This window comes from Temnothorax curvispinosus, unplaced genomic scaffold (assembly GCF_003070985.1).
Source record: "Temnothorax curvispinosus isolate PA1 unplaced genomic scaffold, ASM307098v1 QBEX01014635.1, whole genome shotgun sequence".
Classification (NCBI taxonomy): domain Eukaryota; kingdom Metazoa; phylum Arthropoda; class Insecta; order Hymenoptera; family Formicidae; genus Temnothorax; species Temnothorax curvispinosus.
The window spans coordinates 39390-55715 of NW_020224415.1; the positions used below are offsets into that span (position 1 = coordinate 39390).

A 16326-nucleotide genomic window follows, 5' to 3' on the forward strand; every position below is an offset into this window, starting at 1 on the left:
CATGATTGCTGCTAAAACGTTTAAAAGATCTCTTTTTATAATTATATTATAGTTTATTATCCGCATACCTATATACATGTATTCTCTTACATTTTTGTCATCTATTACGCAAGGATGTTTTGTATACCATATATTAAATATATCTTTAAATATCATAAAAATTAAAATCAGATGTGTATTTTACTTAAAAAATAATAAAAAATTTTCCCTTAAGTCAGTCTTATCGATCGGAACTCGGTTAATCCAGTCAAATATTATTAGGCAAAACGTATGAGTAACCAAATAAAAAATAATAATAAAAAAAGAACTGAATGAATTTACATAAACAAAAACAAGATTTAAAAAACAAAGAAAGCTTATCTAGAAATCCTAGCATAAAATATAATTCGCGTCTTACTACGATCGCTAAGCTTATCGAAATCAAAGAGCGACGCTTTGAGATTATTTCCCATTTACGCGAAGGCTATAGGATATTGCGTATCAAGTGAGAGCATGGGGCGTGTCACGGTTGCGGAAATTTTGCGGCGAAACGGTTGAGCGCTACGTTGTTACGACATCGTTCACGTTAATCTAACGTTATTTAATAATTATTAATATTCACCAGGATCAGGTCGCTTCTCTCGGTCTCGGTAAATATTAATAATTATTATCGTTACTATCATGGGGCCGAGAGTGCAAGCGTATGTAGTTCGTGTATAATAAGAGGCGTTTATCGAACGCGAAGATTGCGACGCCAGATGCACCAGTTGGGTCGGAATGTCGCGCGATCTCCTCATCATCGTTTTCATCGTTTACGATTATCGGATAATATAGTTCGAGAGTATCACCACTTGTTAGTAGAACAAAGGACACTCGATATGGGCCGAATGATATCAACATGCGACGCAAAGTAGATAATTTAAAATGCTATTTTGCAAAAACGCAAAATGTGTTTCATCCAACTAAAATATAACTAAACATTAGTTGAATTAACTAATTCTTGAATATATTTTTATTTAAATATATTCCTCTATCTCACGTGTCGTCGATTTTTTTTAGAAAAGATTAATGTTTGGTTAGCGATTTTTGCATTACTAACTTACGTATGATCCTGGGGACGAGAGTCTTCACAATAGCACGAACGGGGAATTTTCAGGTATTGTTATCGAGACTTTTATATAGTTGGTCGTTCGGTTCCTCCTCCATTTTCGGTTGTGCTATTGTGAGTGTCTGCGGTTGCGGAGGTGTGGCGGAACATTACCGTCTGGCACTTTTCCGTATTGCACGCCCGCACGGAAGAGCAAATAATTTCCGCTCCTTCTAATTTATCCTTATCTCGCCTTCGCGAGCTCTGCTCTTCCTCGCGCGCGAAAATATACGAAAATAGATGACGTTGCGACGTGAGCTAGACGTTTCGTCGCCTACTATGTACGTGCATGTTTATTCACGGCATGTAATAACGAAACTTACGTTGAAATTTCCCTTTGTAAAGCGCAGGAAGTTTAATTGTTAACGAATGGATTCTCCTGCTCATTACGACAAACAATCTTGAAAGAGCTTGTCCAATTTTTAAATTCTATCAACATTGTTTTTTTTTTTTAATATAACGAATATGGTTATTAAATTTTATCGTATATTTTAAACTTCATCAATATATCTTGAGTCGATGATTTCACGAAGCTACCGTTTGAAGAGATTCAAGAAGAAAGCTTCGAACAACGAAAGATTTAAGCCCTTTGCCGTTTTATAAGAGTTTAAATTCTTCTTTTACTCTTTTTTTGTTTACTTATTATTACACATCTTTTCCATTAAAATGGCAAATAAAACACATTAAAGCGTAACTAACAAGCCACGTGAATAACAACGGGATGTCTCACTTACCTCTATCCGGAAAGTCCATCCCTCCAGACTGAGCAGCTTAAGGGTCGTGTTTCTGGCCAGTGCGTGGCACAACAGCCTCGAAGGATGATCGTCCAGGGCCAGTCGGGGACTAGACAGATCCAGCAGCTGGAGACAGGGCGCTTCCGTCAGGGCCAGCACCAGAGGCATCACATCGGCCGGCCTCGACGCTCCAGCGGCCCTCAAGGCATCCAAATTGCGAGCCTTCCTTATGGTTTCGCCTAAACAGCCGGCATCCAAGCCGCCCAGAAGACATTTGGATACGTTCAGAGATCTCAGCTTGCAGTTCGGCTCCCTGAAACACAAAGCGCAACGCTATCGATCAGTCGGATTGTATCGCGGACGAGAATACAAGGGAAATGTTCCTTTAGAGAGCGTACAAGTGTATCGAAGATGAGAGAATGTCAATATATATAAATAAAGATTTATAACATATATAAATTATAAAAATATGTTAGAATCATCTTAAATTATTTTGTATGATTATTGTAAACATTTTTCTTCCAAACACAGTGTTGCTTTCTCATTTTTGTGTAATAAAATTTTAGAACAAAATAGAATAAAATAGAAATTTTCGAGACAAACAAAGAAAAATTTGTTAAATAATTCAATTAAATATTTTCTTGTACATTTTGATACAATAATTTATTACTAATCGCGAAGTTTGACTTACGATGTGTCATATTAAACTTTTTTTTAGTTCCACTTCGATAATAGAAATGAAAACTTATCAAATTGGATGAGAGAGAGGAGAAAGATTTAATCGAATCAGCTGATGAGGCAGTAATCATTTAAGATTGATGATAGGTCTGTCGAATCGGATCGCGGGCAGGACTTTGCCGTTAAGTAAAAGAGAGACGTAAAAGTATCTAACGGCAATTTCTGTCTCGGTTCTCATCATCGTCTATCAATCTTACAACAAAGAACATTCTCATAACAATGATACGAAACTTGGAATGAAATGCGATTCGAAATGAATCACGAAAAAGTTTGGTATCTTCTTTTTACGTGCAAAACTTTCGGGGCAATTTGGAACAGATTTCATCGACATTGATGTTTCTCAAAGGGGCTCAAGAAAATATAACGATACGTTCCCAAGATATTGAAAAAGCCTGACTTTTCAAAATTAAATATTAAATATTTTGTCCAATTGAAATTATGATTAACGGTTCCATTTATTAAGGTTAATCGAGATGTTTAGTCTTATTTGATTTATTAATCTTCATCTTAATTTTATCGAACCATTTAATTTTAAGCTAGACTAATTAGTTTCTTAATTAGGTTGCTTATTAAATTTCAGCTTTATTAAAATTGAGGGGAAAATGCTCACACGCAGTCTGTACCATATTGTTTGGGCTTGTAATTTTTTTAAAAATCGAAATGCTTGCTCTGAATTATATTCACACGCTCTTTTAAGTTTTCATCAGAGAGAGGTATATGTTTCGTTCCATCAATATAACTCTATAAAAGTATCCATTTTTATATTACATTTTTATATTACTCATAAATTTTACGCACACAAAAATTGCGATGTAATTACCTTGCTCCCATGATTTTCATTTAAGATTAATTTAACGAAACGCTTTACGTGATCATGGTAGTATCCACACGTCACTTTCCCAAACGCTCCGTGCAATCTTGCGGCGGTATATCGATCAACGTCACGACAACGGAACATAATGAACAAACACACGGCGGCAGCGGGGTAACGCACAAGGCAGGAGCGGCGAGCCGAATTATAGGGCGAATAATCGAATCGCGGCGGCGGCCGACACCGTGAGGATTTACGTGCGCGTACGTGCGTTTAATGGGGGCAATTTAAGACGAACGATTCGAAGTACGAGCCAACGGCAGCAACAGTAGCAGCAGCAGCCGGCCGGGCCAACGCGCGGTATCGCGTCTGGATTTAATGGTATCTACTTCGGCCCATATTTACTGACGGCCCGACTGCTATTGCCGCCGCGATACGTACATACGTTTCGCGATACGTCTGTTCCCGTCGCTGCTATACGTACGTATACGTACGTCTAATGGCGTTGCCTTTAACGGTATCGCACGGGCGTGGTAAATTCGCTCGAGAGCTGCGCCGCGCCGCACCGCTCTCTCGATGCAGTATCTCTCTTTCTCTCTCTCTCTCCTCCCCCGTATATATACAAGGGAGAGAACAAAAATACTGCACCCTCCACGGCGAGAACGTACGCGCGCGCCCGTGTTGAATTTCTAACAAAAATAAACGTTTCTCTCCTGGCGGAGAGAAACGGGAAACGCGCGCGGCGAATATTCCGCCGGCGTCGGGGCTCCCGCGTAATAAAGCTACGGATTTCGCGAGCGAAGATACCGGAATTTCTTGGCCGCTGCGCGGCTTCGACTTGAAACTACTTGCCGTCGCGGAAATAATCCTCGAGATTCTTCTCTCTCAGGACAATTCGCCGATCGTTCTTTTCAGATTGCCTTATTGCTGCGTGCCTTTTTAAAGCCGCGAGAATTAGCTAGAATTAACCGAGGTTTAACTATTTTTTGTCTTCGTCTAGAGACAGGATTAGAAACGGGATTAGCAAAGAGTAATTAATGTTAAGTGTTAAGATAACAATTTAGTTCCAGAGTAAGGTTTTTCAGAATTAGAAACGGGATTAGCAAAGGGTAATAAACGTTAAGTGTCAGGTTAATAATTAATTTGCAGAGTAAGCTTTTTCAGAATTAGAGATGGAGTTAGCAAAGAATAATAAGCGTTAATTAAGTGTTGAGTTAATAATTAAATTGTGAAGTAAGCTTTTTGATTTCTTTCGAGACGAAAGAGGGAAAGAGATAGTTATTAATATAAATAAAAATTGATAAAGAAATAAGTTGTTTAATAAGATTAATATATTTAAAAAATTGTTTGAAAAACTTTAAAAAATTCCTAATAAGTCTCTGTGATTTTACGTAGAAATAACGCGTGGTGTTGAATCTCGAGAATGTAAAGCAGCGCGATACGTATCTCGGTTATCAGAAAACGGTGGAGCCGTGCAAACAACCGGACGGTTAATCTGTTAAAAAGAGCGTGTGATCGGCCCAGCAATTTTTCGACCCTTCGTCGTGAGAGCTTCGGGGTATTTTTTAGTGGGAAAGAACAAATGGCGTTTCACCATCATTCGCGGTGTGGAACACGAAATTTCGCCCGAAATAAAGCGCGAATAATACGTCTCGGGGCTTGCGAGTATTATTGCGTCCGCCCGCGTTTAATTTTCCACGTCGCTTTAATTACGAAAAATGCGATCGGTTCTTTAATACATCGTGTCGGGAAGGAAAGCGATTCAAAAAAATAAATAAAAACACGTGTTCTTTTTACTTTAAATTATAGTGATACAGTCTTATCGCTGTAGAAAAACGCGTGCTACACAAACTAGCTAGTGAAATTCTCTCAAACCAAATTGCATCTCTTCGAATTCGCTGAATACGTGAGTTAAGATTTCGGATCTATATTCAAATCAAAGTACAAACCCTACTCGTATCATATAATGAAGCTGATTATGCATGGCATAATAATATAATATTCTTATATACATAATTTTGCATTATTGCATTTGAAAGGCGTAAAATTTGTGTATGTACGTAGAATTTATTGGTTAAATTGAACGTGCTGGATGCATTGATTTTATTAATATATAATTACTCGATAAATATTTCGTGTACATTAATAATTAATGAGTTCATACATTGTATAGCGCAATAATGCGCGAAGTGATAGTTTTATTAACGAGCATCGTTTATTCAATTATCTATACGATCGGCGTTCGTTTATATTTACTTTCCGACTTATCGCGCGAATTAATCGTGTGTCGGAATCGCGCGACGTGTCGCGGCGCGACGCGATGAGATTTTCCGCAACGCGGAAACGCGGACGGAGCGTTTCACCGCGACCCGGGAATCGCGCCGGATAAGCCCCGGCTGCCGCAATAGAGTCGCAATCGTAAGTCAAACGGTCGCGGTGATATTGCGCTTAAGTTTCGACAGTTTTACCGGCGCGGGGGATTTCGCGCGGCGGGACGCGCGAAATCCGCACGGAATTTAAAGGAAAATAGAACGCGGCGCATTTTTACCGGGGGTTAAACCTCCACCTCGCCACCTCGGCTTTACCGAGCGTCGCCTTTTATTGCCGCCGTATTCGAAGTCACTCGACTTTACGCTCTTACAAAGAGCGATGCCCTTTGTTCGCCGTGAAGTTCACCGACGTGTGAACAAACATTTCGCAACAATTGCGAGATATTTATTCCCTGACGAAATAACATTACAATTTGACGCGCGAGAACTCGACGTTGTAAAAGTGAGCAAGAATTTGACGTTTTGTAACCTCGACGTCATAAAACCACGTTATAACTTGGGCTCCTCCTTTTTTTCCCCGTGACGTTGATAAGATAAATATGTCAATTTGGCGAAAGTTTCCATCGAGAACTTTTGGAACGGTATTGTATCGTTGGAATAAAAAATATGCGCGCTTATGTATATTTATGTACTTCACAGCTTGTTTTAATAATATATATTTAAAATTCAAACGCGACGTGAACCAGATATTTTGCTGAAACAAACATATTTCAAGCGCGATTAATACGCGCTATGTAACAATATTTTTAGTATATCATATAATAAATTCTACAGAGAAAATCGCGCGATATAAACCTCATATATATTCCCTTCTCGAGAGAACGATCGGCTAGTTTCCGCGGCGCGCGAAGTTGCATCGCGAAAGAAAAATACCGGGTGCTTAACTGCGTTATATACTCGACGTGCGTCTCGCGGAATACCCACCCGCTTTCAACTTCGCTTCATCCTGCTCTTTCGAAGAGTTACACCTCCGGGATCTTCGGCGAGCTCTCGCGGAGCTTGTTAGGTACAGTGGAACTCCGTTTATCCGGATGAGAAATCCGTGCTCGGTAGCTGATATACCGAACCCCTTGCCAAGTTGTTATTACTCCAATTGTTATATTACATCACAATCAATAATAAGCATATATGTACGTTGCAGGAGATATAATTCTATTAAATTATATGTAACCAGCATATGATGTTATCATATGACATGCTGTATGAATACTGTTACATTAAATGTGTGGAAAATATTTGCACACTTGCGTTATTTTAAATAAACCGAACAAACGCAAGTTTAATTTTCAAAATGTAAGCTTCGATTTAAGTAAATGAAGTTCTAGTTTAGTTCTTGTCTCGTTTAAAGCCGCGAAATATTAATATCGTCGCTATAAACTCTATAAAATCTCTGCGGTATTGGAAAATCCGATAACATCACTTTAAGATGTAAACGTTACCATTTACATCTCACCGCTGTTTATTTACGACTGTTATCGGATTATCCGGAGAAAGTGGCGGACGAGTAAGAGCTAAATCCGCTTCGTCGTCTCAAGGAGCGCTAATAAAACGTTGCTGGACCGGCTCGCGAAAGTGTTTCAACTGCCTTTTTAAACCCAAGTGGAAAATTGAAATTTTCCCTCGACGCGCACCCGCGCGACACTGATTCGGATAAAAGTCTGCGTCTCTTTTGTGAGCGGCTCCCACAATTTTCTTATCAGACGCACCGAAATGGAAACTGTAGATAAAAGATTTTATTTGTGCTGGTCGAAATATTCCTATATACAGCGTTATTATCGTTCAATCAATCATTACAATATAGCATTACATGTAGCATTTTTATAAAAGTTAACATTGCTGAGCGCAATCTTTCTTCGCTTATATACAAACAAGGAACAATATTATAGGAAACTTTCCTATATACTTAAAATAAATTCACCGATTTATGTTATCTCCCCATCGGGCTTGCCATGGACAATGGATACAGTTTCTGACAGAACTTTTTTTATCGCGAGTGCCTGACTGGCCTCTCTAATCCCGGGAGCCGTGTCTCTTATCGCGAGCTGTGTTGCGCGCGCGTGATTTAGGAAGCTCGTCGGGAGAGCTCGACGAAAGTGTAGGTGGTGGGAGAAGATCGTCCGAGGGCGATGAAAAACGTCGGCGAAACTTGAAACGATGAAAAATCGCCGACTCTCTCCGGCCCGGAGAATTCGCGAACTCGCGTTAGCCGGATGAACTTCGCCGGGCGGCGAGTCGGCGAAATATCCCCCCGTCGCGTCGTTTCCCATCGAAGCGATGTATCTTCGTTCGCGAATACCCCGGTACTTATACCGGAGGGTCTATGCTGATGTTTGGATCCGTGATATCCCGCGCCGAAGATGACCCGCGAAAAACAAGGGTGAGAAAAATCGCGGTATCGTTTATTATGAAATTTTTGGAGCAACGATAAATTTATCTTAAATTTGATCCACCGTGTTTATCGTCGAATCCGACAAGGTTGGATTTATGTTGGTTGAGAGCGATTTATTTTCCCAATCTTGGAACATTTTTGATATTTCAAAGCAAATGACGGCCTCGCGATTTAACATCAAACAAATTTTTGACTCTCAATCGGAAGTGCATGTATACGAAACGTTCATCAATTTTCTATTAAAATATGACATTATTTTTCAGATTTTCCAGATCTCTTAATCAATTATATTCTTGTATCCGGAAATTTTGTTGCTTTTTATCTTTTTATCCATTTGCAATTATTTTCTCCCTTATTACGTATCAAAATCTCTTTACACGTGAGATACACATGTTTGAAGACGCTCGGTAAAATTATACATTCTGTCACGATTAATACCGCCTAGCATTAACGATGAAGTAAAAAAGTAAAAAGCATTCAACCCTTTACGAGTCCATTTACGAGCGCGATTTCGAAATTCACGAATGACGAGGTAGCTATAAAGTTCCGAGAGAGCGCAGTCGGCTGCTATCAACCCTCGAAGTATTGTTTCTTCGTTTATGCGTCAGGCATCCCCTAAACTGGCAGACGTAATCATCCCTATTTGACGAATTCCATCATGCTTGCATGTTACGCTCGAATAAAGACATTTTATTTTCATGATGTCTTTTTGTGACAGAAATACAGGGCGATATATTCACAAAAATGTAGATATTCACAATTTATACATTTATAAAAAACTCGGTTACTTCTGAAAATTTTTAAAAATTTATTTATAATATTCTTTTTCGTTAAATATATATTTTTAAATATACAATAAAGCTCGCGAATTTCGAAGACTGTTTTCCCGACTAAAATCTATCGTTGATTACGACGTGACATTCGGGAAGACTATTTTTCACGGAAATATCTTTCCGATCTTCGAGCGAATGAAACGCTCGACAGATGTCGAACATGTTATTCCGAATGATTCGGAACAGAATTTCTACGAGAAGGGAGAGAAAGAGAGGAATTGTGATATCCCGTCTATATCGGAAGCTCGCGGGGCGGGATGATCGATAAGTCTCGATCGCGCGTTTAACAGCGGCTGCTGCGGAGCCTCGATGAGAGATCGCCGCGATTCGGCGTGACTTGCGAAATTTCGGGGGAAGGACGAAATAGCCCGTCGTTATCTCGACGATGGGAATCGATTATGGACGGACGATCCCATCACCGCCCGGTCTGGCACGGGACGTGTATATTTTCACGCTCATGGAAAATCTTGGACAGCACGTTTATGAAGGATGACGGAACACGCGGGGCGGGAAGAGAGATCGATTAGTCGCCCTTTGTCCCGGCTCTCTTTTCCACGGAGGGAAACGCCGATAAACGTCATTCAGACGCCCCCGTACGCGGTACATCCATCTCCTTTAGCCGCGAAATATGACGAAGCAAACGCGTTATTTTTTGCTGGCTTTAGGTGAACCAGCGTTAACGGTTGCTAATAGACTTTTCTTGCGAAAAACAGCTAATCAGAATTCAGTGATTTTCCGAGAACGCAAGCCCGCTTTTTAATGCGTTTCATTTTTTACAGTTCACACTTCTGAAAAGAGGATGAATCATGTCCCCGATAGAACGTAATAGTCGAATGACGAAAAAACGCCGTGAAAAATGCTTGTTTGCATAACATTTACACGGATACGGTGAAAAAATATATTACTTACACAAATGAAACTGATATAATAAAATGTTGACGAAACGCGGACCGTCAACATGGTCTCAATGGAAAAATTCAACGAAAACTAAATATGTAGAAAAAACTTTTTTACATCACATATTCGCATTTTTGCTGTGAAAAAAATTCCCTGAAATTATAAAGTAGTTTTTTTTAAATCGGTAAACGGGTTTCTCGTTTAGAGACGGAGTCAGATGTAATAAAGCAACTTTGTGCAACTGTGTATTTTCAGCTTTCAAAACACGCGCTTATCGCTTTCCGACAGTCTTAGAAGACTCGACCGAGGGTTCGGTGGTCAAAGTAATATTTCCTCGACATACATCTCGAGCGCGTTTCTCGCGTTTTTGAAATTTTGACGTTATTTTTCCGCGTGCTCGTAAGTTCAGGTTGAAGAAAGTCGACGACGCGACGATAGCAACGCGATGAAGGCCGGCACGAGAAATTTAATGGAAATACGTTCGCGCGTCGCGGATACGCGTCGGAAAGCGCGCGGAAAGGCGCAATAAGGTCGTGCGCGCTCGAGCCCGCGGAAATCTCGGGAATATGTTTCCGCCGAGCGGAGGGTTCCAATTTCCCGGTATCCGCGCGTTTTTAATTAAAAACATCACCTTCGCCGGTATGTATATACGCGCTTGCCTACACCCTACACCTGTTACACACATCACGACGAAGTCGCTGTGGGTCTCGCGAAATTTACCGTATCCCGGAATTCGGCGGAAACACGTCGCGCGTCCGAAAAACACGTCGACGTCACGTAGCTGACGTTTCGTTCGGGTTCGCGCGCTCAATTTATGACGTAAGGGGGTAAGTACAAATTAGAATCCCGGGGTGGCTTTTACCGCCGGGCCGAACTCGCCGTTTTGTATTTAACGTCGATAACGAATACAAATCCTCGCGAAATTGCTCGTCGGGCTCTATTCAGCGGCGGCGGAACGTAACGGGTAACAACGTAATTTTCTCGCACGATATTATGCGGCGATAATCTGCAATAATGCGCAAGACGGGGTTCCATTAACCCATGGCACAGCTTGCCCTCGCGATGCCTATCGATGCCACATTCATCATGTGTTTCGCGCGAGTTAATTTGCTCGCGCCAGAAACAAACGAATAAACATTTTCAACGATTAGATAGAAGAAGATCAACCATTGATAAGCCTAACCCATTGAGATCGTATTTATTTCGCGAACATCGAAGTCAGAGAGCAGTATTTATTTTTGTCATCCATAAAAATGATAACGAATATTTATTAAAAATATAAATGTACAAATTAATGTATCTTAAAGAATGAGTTTTTTATGAACACAAAACATGAATGATTTTTAAAAACTACTCCTCGCGGAAAATCCGATAAGTCCGACTCGTTGTCTTCACATTTGACACAAGTACCTATCACGGATCAGACACGTTGTGCGGTCTCAATGGGCTAAAGATGATAGAAATAACTTCTGAATCTCGTTTCTTTCATTCTTTCATCCGCGTTCCGATGATCGATGATATCACTTTCAGTTCGATCGTGATAAACGTGGCATTGGGCTAATCGTGACAGCCTGCAACGACGAAATTAATGGTCGCTATTCTTCTGGTTGATTTGACAATTTGTATTAATCGTCGGGAAAAATTGGGATGCTACACGTTCATCGCTCAATTACGATTGTCCCGGTTAGAACTCGCGCTTACACTTTTGGCGATCGAACGATAATAGGCAATTAACGTGTAGGGGCGGAGCGCAAGTTATTTATCACCTTCGTAATCGAACACGCACGTACACCGAGCGGATCCGACTTGCCATGCCGATTTGCAGGCGCGAAAAAGACGAACGGCCGATGCGGCAGGTGGCGGCGGAACTTTTATTCCCGTCGCGGTCTTAAGAAATCTTTCCGAGATCTTTAGAATACAGTTGGGAGCACCCGTGTCGGTTCGCATCTGCGAGAAATGGATCGACTTCCTTCCTCCCGCGCGCCGCCACCGGCTGGACCATCGTATCGCGCGGCACTCCGGCGATTACGCGAACAATAAATCATGAGACGCGCAGGCTGTTTTAAATATTATTAATGGTCTACAGACGTACAACGATGTAAGATCTCTGTAAGGCAGGAGGATAAATTAATATCTAATACCAGCTGCAATCGTCTTGCAATCCCAGTACAATACTTAAGATAAAAATACACAGATATAATTTGTTCTCTCTATTGTTAATATCTTGGTAATTTAAAAAACCTCATTGTCTAAGTTATTAATTTAGTTAAATTGAAAGTTTACTTAAAGTGGCCAACATTTAACAGTTATATATGGAAAATATATTATATGGAATTATATTATAAAATACATTATATGGAAAATAATGGCGCGTCTAGTTCATGAAAAAGTAAATATCAAGTTAGTTAGGTAATATTTTAGGAGCAATAAGGCAATAAATATAAATTTTAAAATATTACGCAATTTAAATTTTATAAAAGAGATGCTATAGGCTCATTCTCGAATAATTTCGCAAATTATTCGCGCGTATCTCGTACAGCTTCGGGCAAGCTCCGACGGTAATTACGCGAAATATCGGGCTTCTCGCCCGGATAAGCGCACGGCTCGCCGACCGAACTTTCCGAGCTCCTCTCGTCCGGGAAGAACTAAAACTCTCGGGACGATATCTAATGGTCGACCAGGGTGCCGACGAATGCATCCCGTTTCTTCGTCGTCGGGCCGAATATGACGATAGGAGTTGCGCGATTTCCACGAGTTTGCCGCCGGGGTGAAGTCTGTTGACGTAATCGGAGGAGATCCCAGCAGCTCCCGACCGAAGTTTTCGCCTCTGTCGTCCGCAAAGTTCGCGTAATTTCGCCAACGAAATATTCCCACTCGTTCCCTTTAATTTCCATTATTCATTTACCGGTCGTTCAAGAAGAAAGAGACCCCGAGGAAGTTCGGGAGGATGCTTATCGTTCTAGGTCGCATATTCTCGTCCCCGAGAAGTTCCTCTTCGTCGAGGAGGTAATCAGGAGGGACAAGTTGTTCGATCATTTGCAGGGGTTCGTTTCAAGGTCGCGAATGTAATACGCTTACTTCTTCGTACGAGAGCTCGGGAAGAGAGAGGCGAGTTGAATGGCAAAGAGATCATTTGTCTCCTTAAAATCTTTCTTCTTTAAGAGACGTCATTCCTAAACCTTCTAAAGTTTGGCTTCCTTTCTCCTTTCCCGGAAACATTTCTCTCAAAATTTTATTGAAAACTATCTAAATTTTTATTAAAATTATTAACTTTTACGCAATTTCTTTTTATGCAATACGAAAGGCGCAATTATTATTTCAAACGTAATGTTGCATCAGCACGTGACTGTATCTTGCTGAATATTTTATTCAGTCAGATTATTGTATCGGAACGTACACTGCAGGAATATGTATGGCGTTTGTATTCATTTATGCGTAAAAATATCTATATGCGTCAAGACTGATCGTCACTCGACCGTACTCATCACACGTTTCACGGTCCATCTCGACCGTAAAACATTCAGTTGTGATGGTAATTATAATGGTAATGGGAAATGTGATTAAGTCGATAACGAAATGTCGCGCATAATTATTAACGTTACCGCGTTTAATGTCATTCTACATGAAATTATTGGATTTTCATGCTGAACTATTGGTGCGCATGATAGACACGAAGATTGATCGGGATTTATGCAACATCAATATTTCGCAGTGACTGCAGATTGAATCTTCCCTCCTCCCGAATGATTAGCAGCGCGTAATTCCACGTTCGCGTATTCTAATAAATATAATATCGCTCACAAATATTGTAAATTCATTCTAACGTAAAAAATATAAGAGCGCCAACAAATAGATACAAAAAGAGTCCCGTGGACGAAGGAAAAAAGAGTTTACTAAAACTAAAGCAACAGAATTCTTAAAGAATTTATAATCCAAGTGTTTCTCTGTCATTTCCTTTCCCCTCAATATATAGCAATTTACAAGAAAATGGAGAAATTATGCACGCTAAAACGACTCACCTAATAGCGTTGAATATCTCGTGGAAGCCGGTGCCCTGATGACTGGTAACATCACACGTGGGCAGAGGATGTAACAAGGGCAGCCGATGACAGAGCACGCTGTCGCTGTTTCTCTTGCTGCTTCCGTTGCTGTCTCGATCCCGATCGTTCTGGGGCAGAGGTCCGTTGCCGGTGTTGGGCGCCGGGCCCAAGCCTAGGCCCAGGGGAAGTCGCGGTAGAGTGGCGGGTCGTGTCAGGCTGCCGTAAGCCGTTAGCGCGCCCCTGGGTAAGGACGAGTAGCAGCGATTTAGCGGTAGGGTGCCGAGAGTACTGGAGGCGCAGCCGCTGCTACCGGAGCCGGAACCTGAACCTGAACCTGTCGTAAAATTACTGCGTCAGGATGATATCGTCGAAACTTTGTGATCTTAAAATTCTAGGTCAAAGCGAGTTAAACGAAGAAAAAAGAGAGAGAAATAAAAAAGAGATAAATGTGATATAGGGGGAATTAAATTATATTATGTAAACTCTCTCTCTATCACTATAGAGATGCGAAAGATAAAAGAAGATATTCACAATGTTTGATATTCGTCGCAGAAATACTCTACTCGGAATCAAATATTACAATGTCGTGCGCAGCGCGAAGAACCACGTTCTTCTCGTGCGATTGGTTTGAAGGAAAAGTTAAATAAGTCCGCGCGAAAAACCTTTATGATGCGAGGGGAGGACGAAAGACGGGGAGGGTAGCGCGAAATTGAAAAAGCAAAAGACGGAGTTTATGGAGGGTGATTTGTTCTTTTCGTACGAGCGAGCACCGTGATGACGATACGTATAACTTTTTATGGAGTAGATACCTCACACAATTTCCACTTGTCTTATCGATAGTAACCTATACCGGAGCGGTATACGAAACATAAACGGTGGTTGCCGTCACGAATAAATTTGTTTAGAAGCTTCTTTATAGTACAGCGGCAAATACACTTCTTGGCCACGAATGAAATTTAGTAATTCCGTGAGCGCGCAGCATCGCCATAGATTCCTTCGGTCTTCTCTTATATAAAATGAAAGAGTCAGTTTTATATAAGTATCTTTATTTTCACATTTTTTCGCTAAAGTATATTAATTTTGTTTATATAATATGTAAGATGAAGATAAATAATGTTCCAATATTGAATAGTTATTTTTAATAATCTAATAATTACATTGTTCGTAATTAGAAATTTACTCTATTGGCATCTTGCTCTTTTTTATAATTCTTTATACATGTAATTATTTTGTAAAAGAAACAAAAATTTTGTATACCATGCAATAATAAAATAAGAGAAAGAAACGTAATCTATAATATTTTTAAACAAATAATCTCTAATATTTTAAACCAAAAGGCACGATACTATCGCAAGTAATTTGACGAAAAAAGTAAAAGAATAAGTGGGTAGCAGCGAATTCGAGTATCAAATCCTATAAGCTTCTCCGTTTTCCGGTTTCGTAAAGTGGCACCGATCATCCTTCTCGCCTCCCGGTCGATTTATCGAATCGGAGCGCAGATTTCGGTTACAGAGCGAATTTTATCAGCGTTAAACTCGTAACCGCGCGGTAACGCGTTGTTCTGTAATCGGGCCCGCTGTGTAACGCGATCAATCAACGGCAAGCCACGTAGGACGAGTTATCCGAGCGGGTATAGTACACCGCCACGTACGATAATTGTGCCATCGCGTCCGGCGCATTGCAACGAGCGTTTCGTAATTACTAATTAAATTAGGGTTTGTTTATCGCTATTTCGCGAGCGCTCTGCCATCGCATCCGTCTAGAATTGCAGTCGAATGCAAGTATAGTAGCAGTGGCGTAGAAAATCCCAGAAATATATTTTAAATATAAAATATATTTTACATTATATTATTATTAATCACATATATTCCCATTTCTAAAAAAAAATATATTGAAAATATATGTCACTAAAATTACTGTACAAAATATGCAAAACAAAAGCGAAAGCGATGGAAAGCATGATTGAAAGAAAGAGTGTCATAAATTTTAAGGAAGTTGCTAGTTAGAAAAATCTTGAGATTCCAGTAGCGCAAGAAAAAAATAAAATCTTTTTCTTTCCGCAAATGCAGTGGATATGTCTAAACCTGAGCTACTTAAACCAGTGCTCTTTCTCTTCTATTTTGCCACCCGTAGCTGCCTGTATAGCTACGATGCTGGCAACGTTAACGTTGCTGCGGATGTTCAACGAGAGATGTGCTGTTCGAGCAAGCTCAAATGTGGATTCCACGGTACGGGTTTGAGCACTTAAACTCCTTTTTGGACGTGATCTCATCCGGGACGTGTATATCGGTCGGGGAAAATTAGATGTAGGGGAAAATTCGAGGAAACTGCCACGCGAGATCCACGCAGTGGATATTAATTCGAGTCGCTCGTCACGGCGCGTTGCTTAATTTCGACGAGAGTCATCCGTCGCGGCAATATTATTCCG

At 40.5% G+C, this 16326-nt stretch overlaps 1 protein-coding gene across 1 annotated transcript in view; it reads right to left on the reverse strand.

Moving 5' to 3' along the window:
* Positions 1-14232, reverse strand: part of LOC112464862 — a gene marked incomplete at its 5' end in the record, with an annotated part of 37106 nt that extends 22874 nt beyond the window's left edge. The window contains 2 exons of the mRNA XM_025032115.1: positions 1861-2173; positions 13878-14232. Of these exons, the coding sequence (XP_024887883.1) occupies positions 1861-2173; positions 13878-14232 (668 nt within the window). The remainder of the gene's footprint in view (positions 1-1860; positions 2174-13877) is intronic.
* Between the last annotated feature and the right edge of the window lie 2094 nt (positions 14233-16326).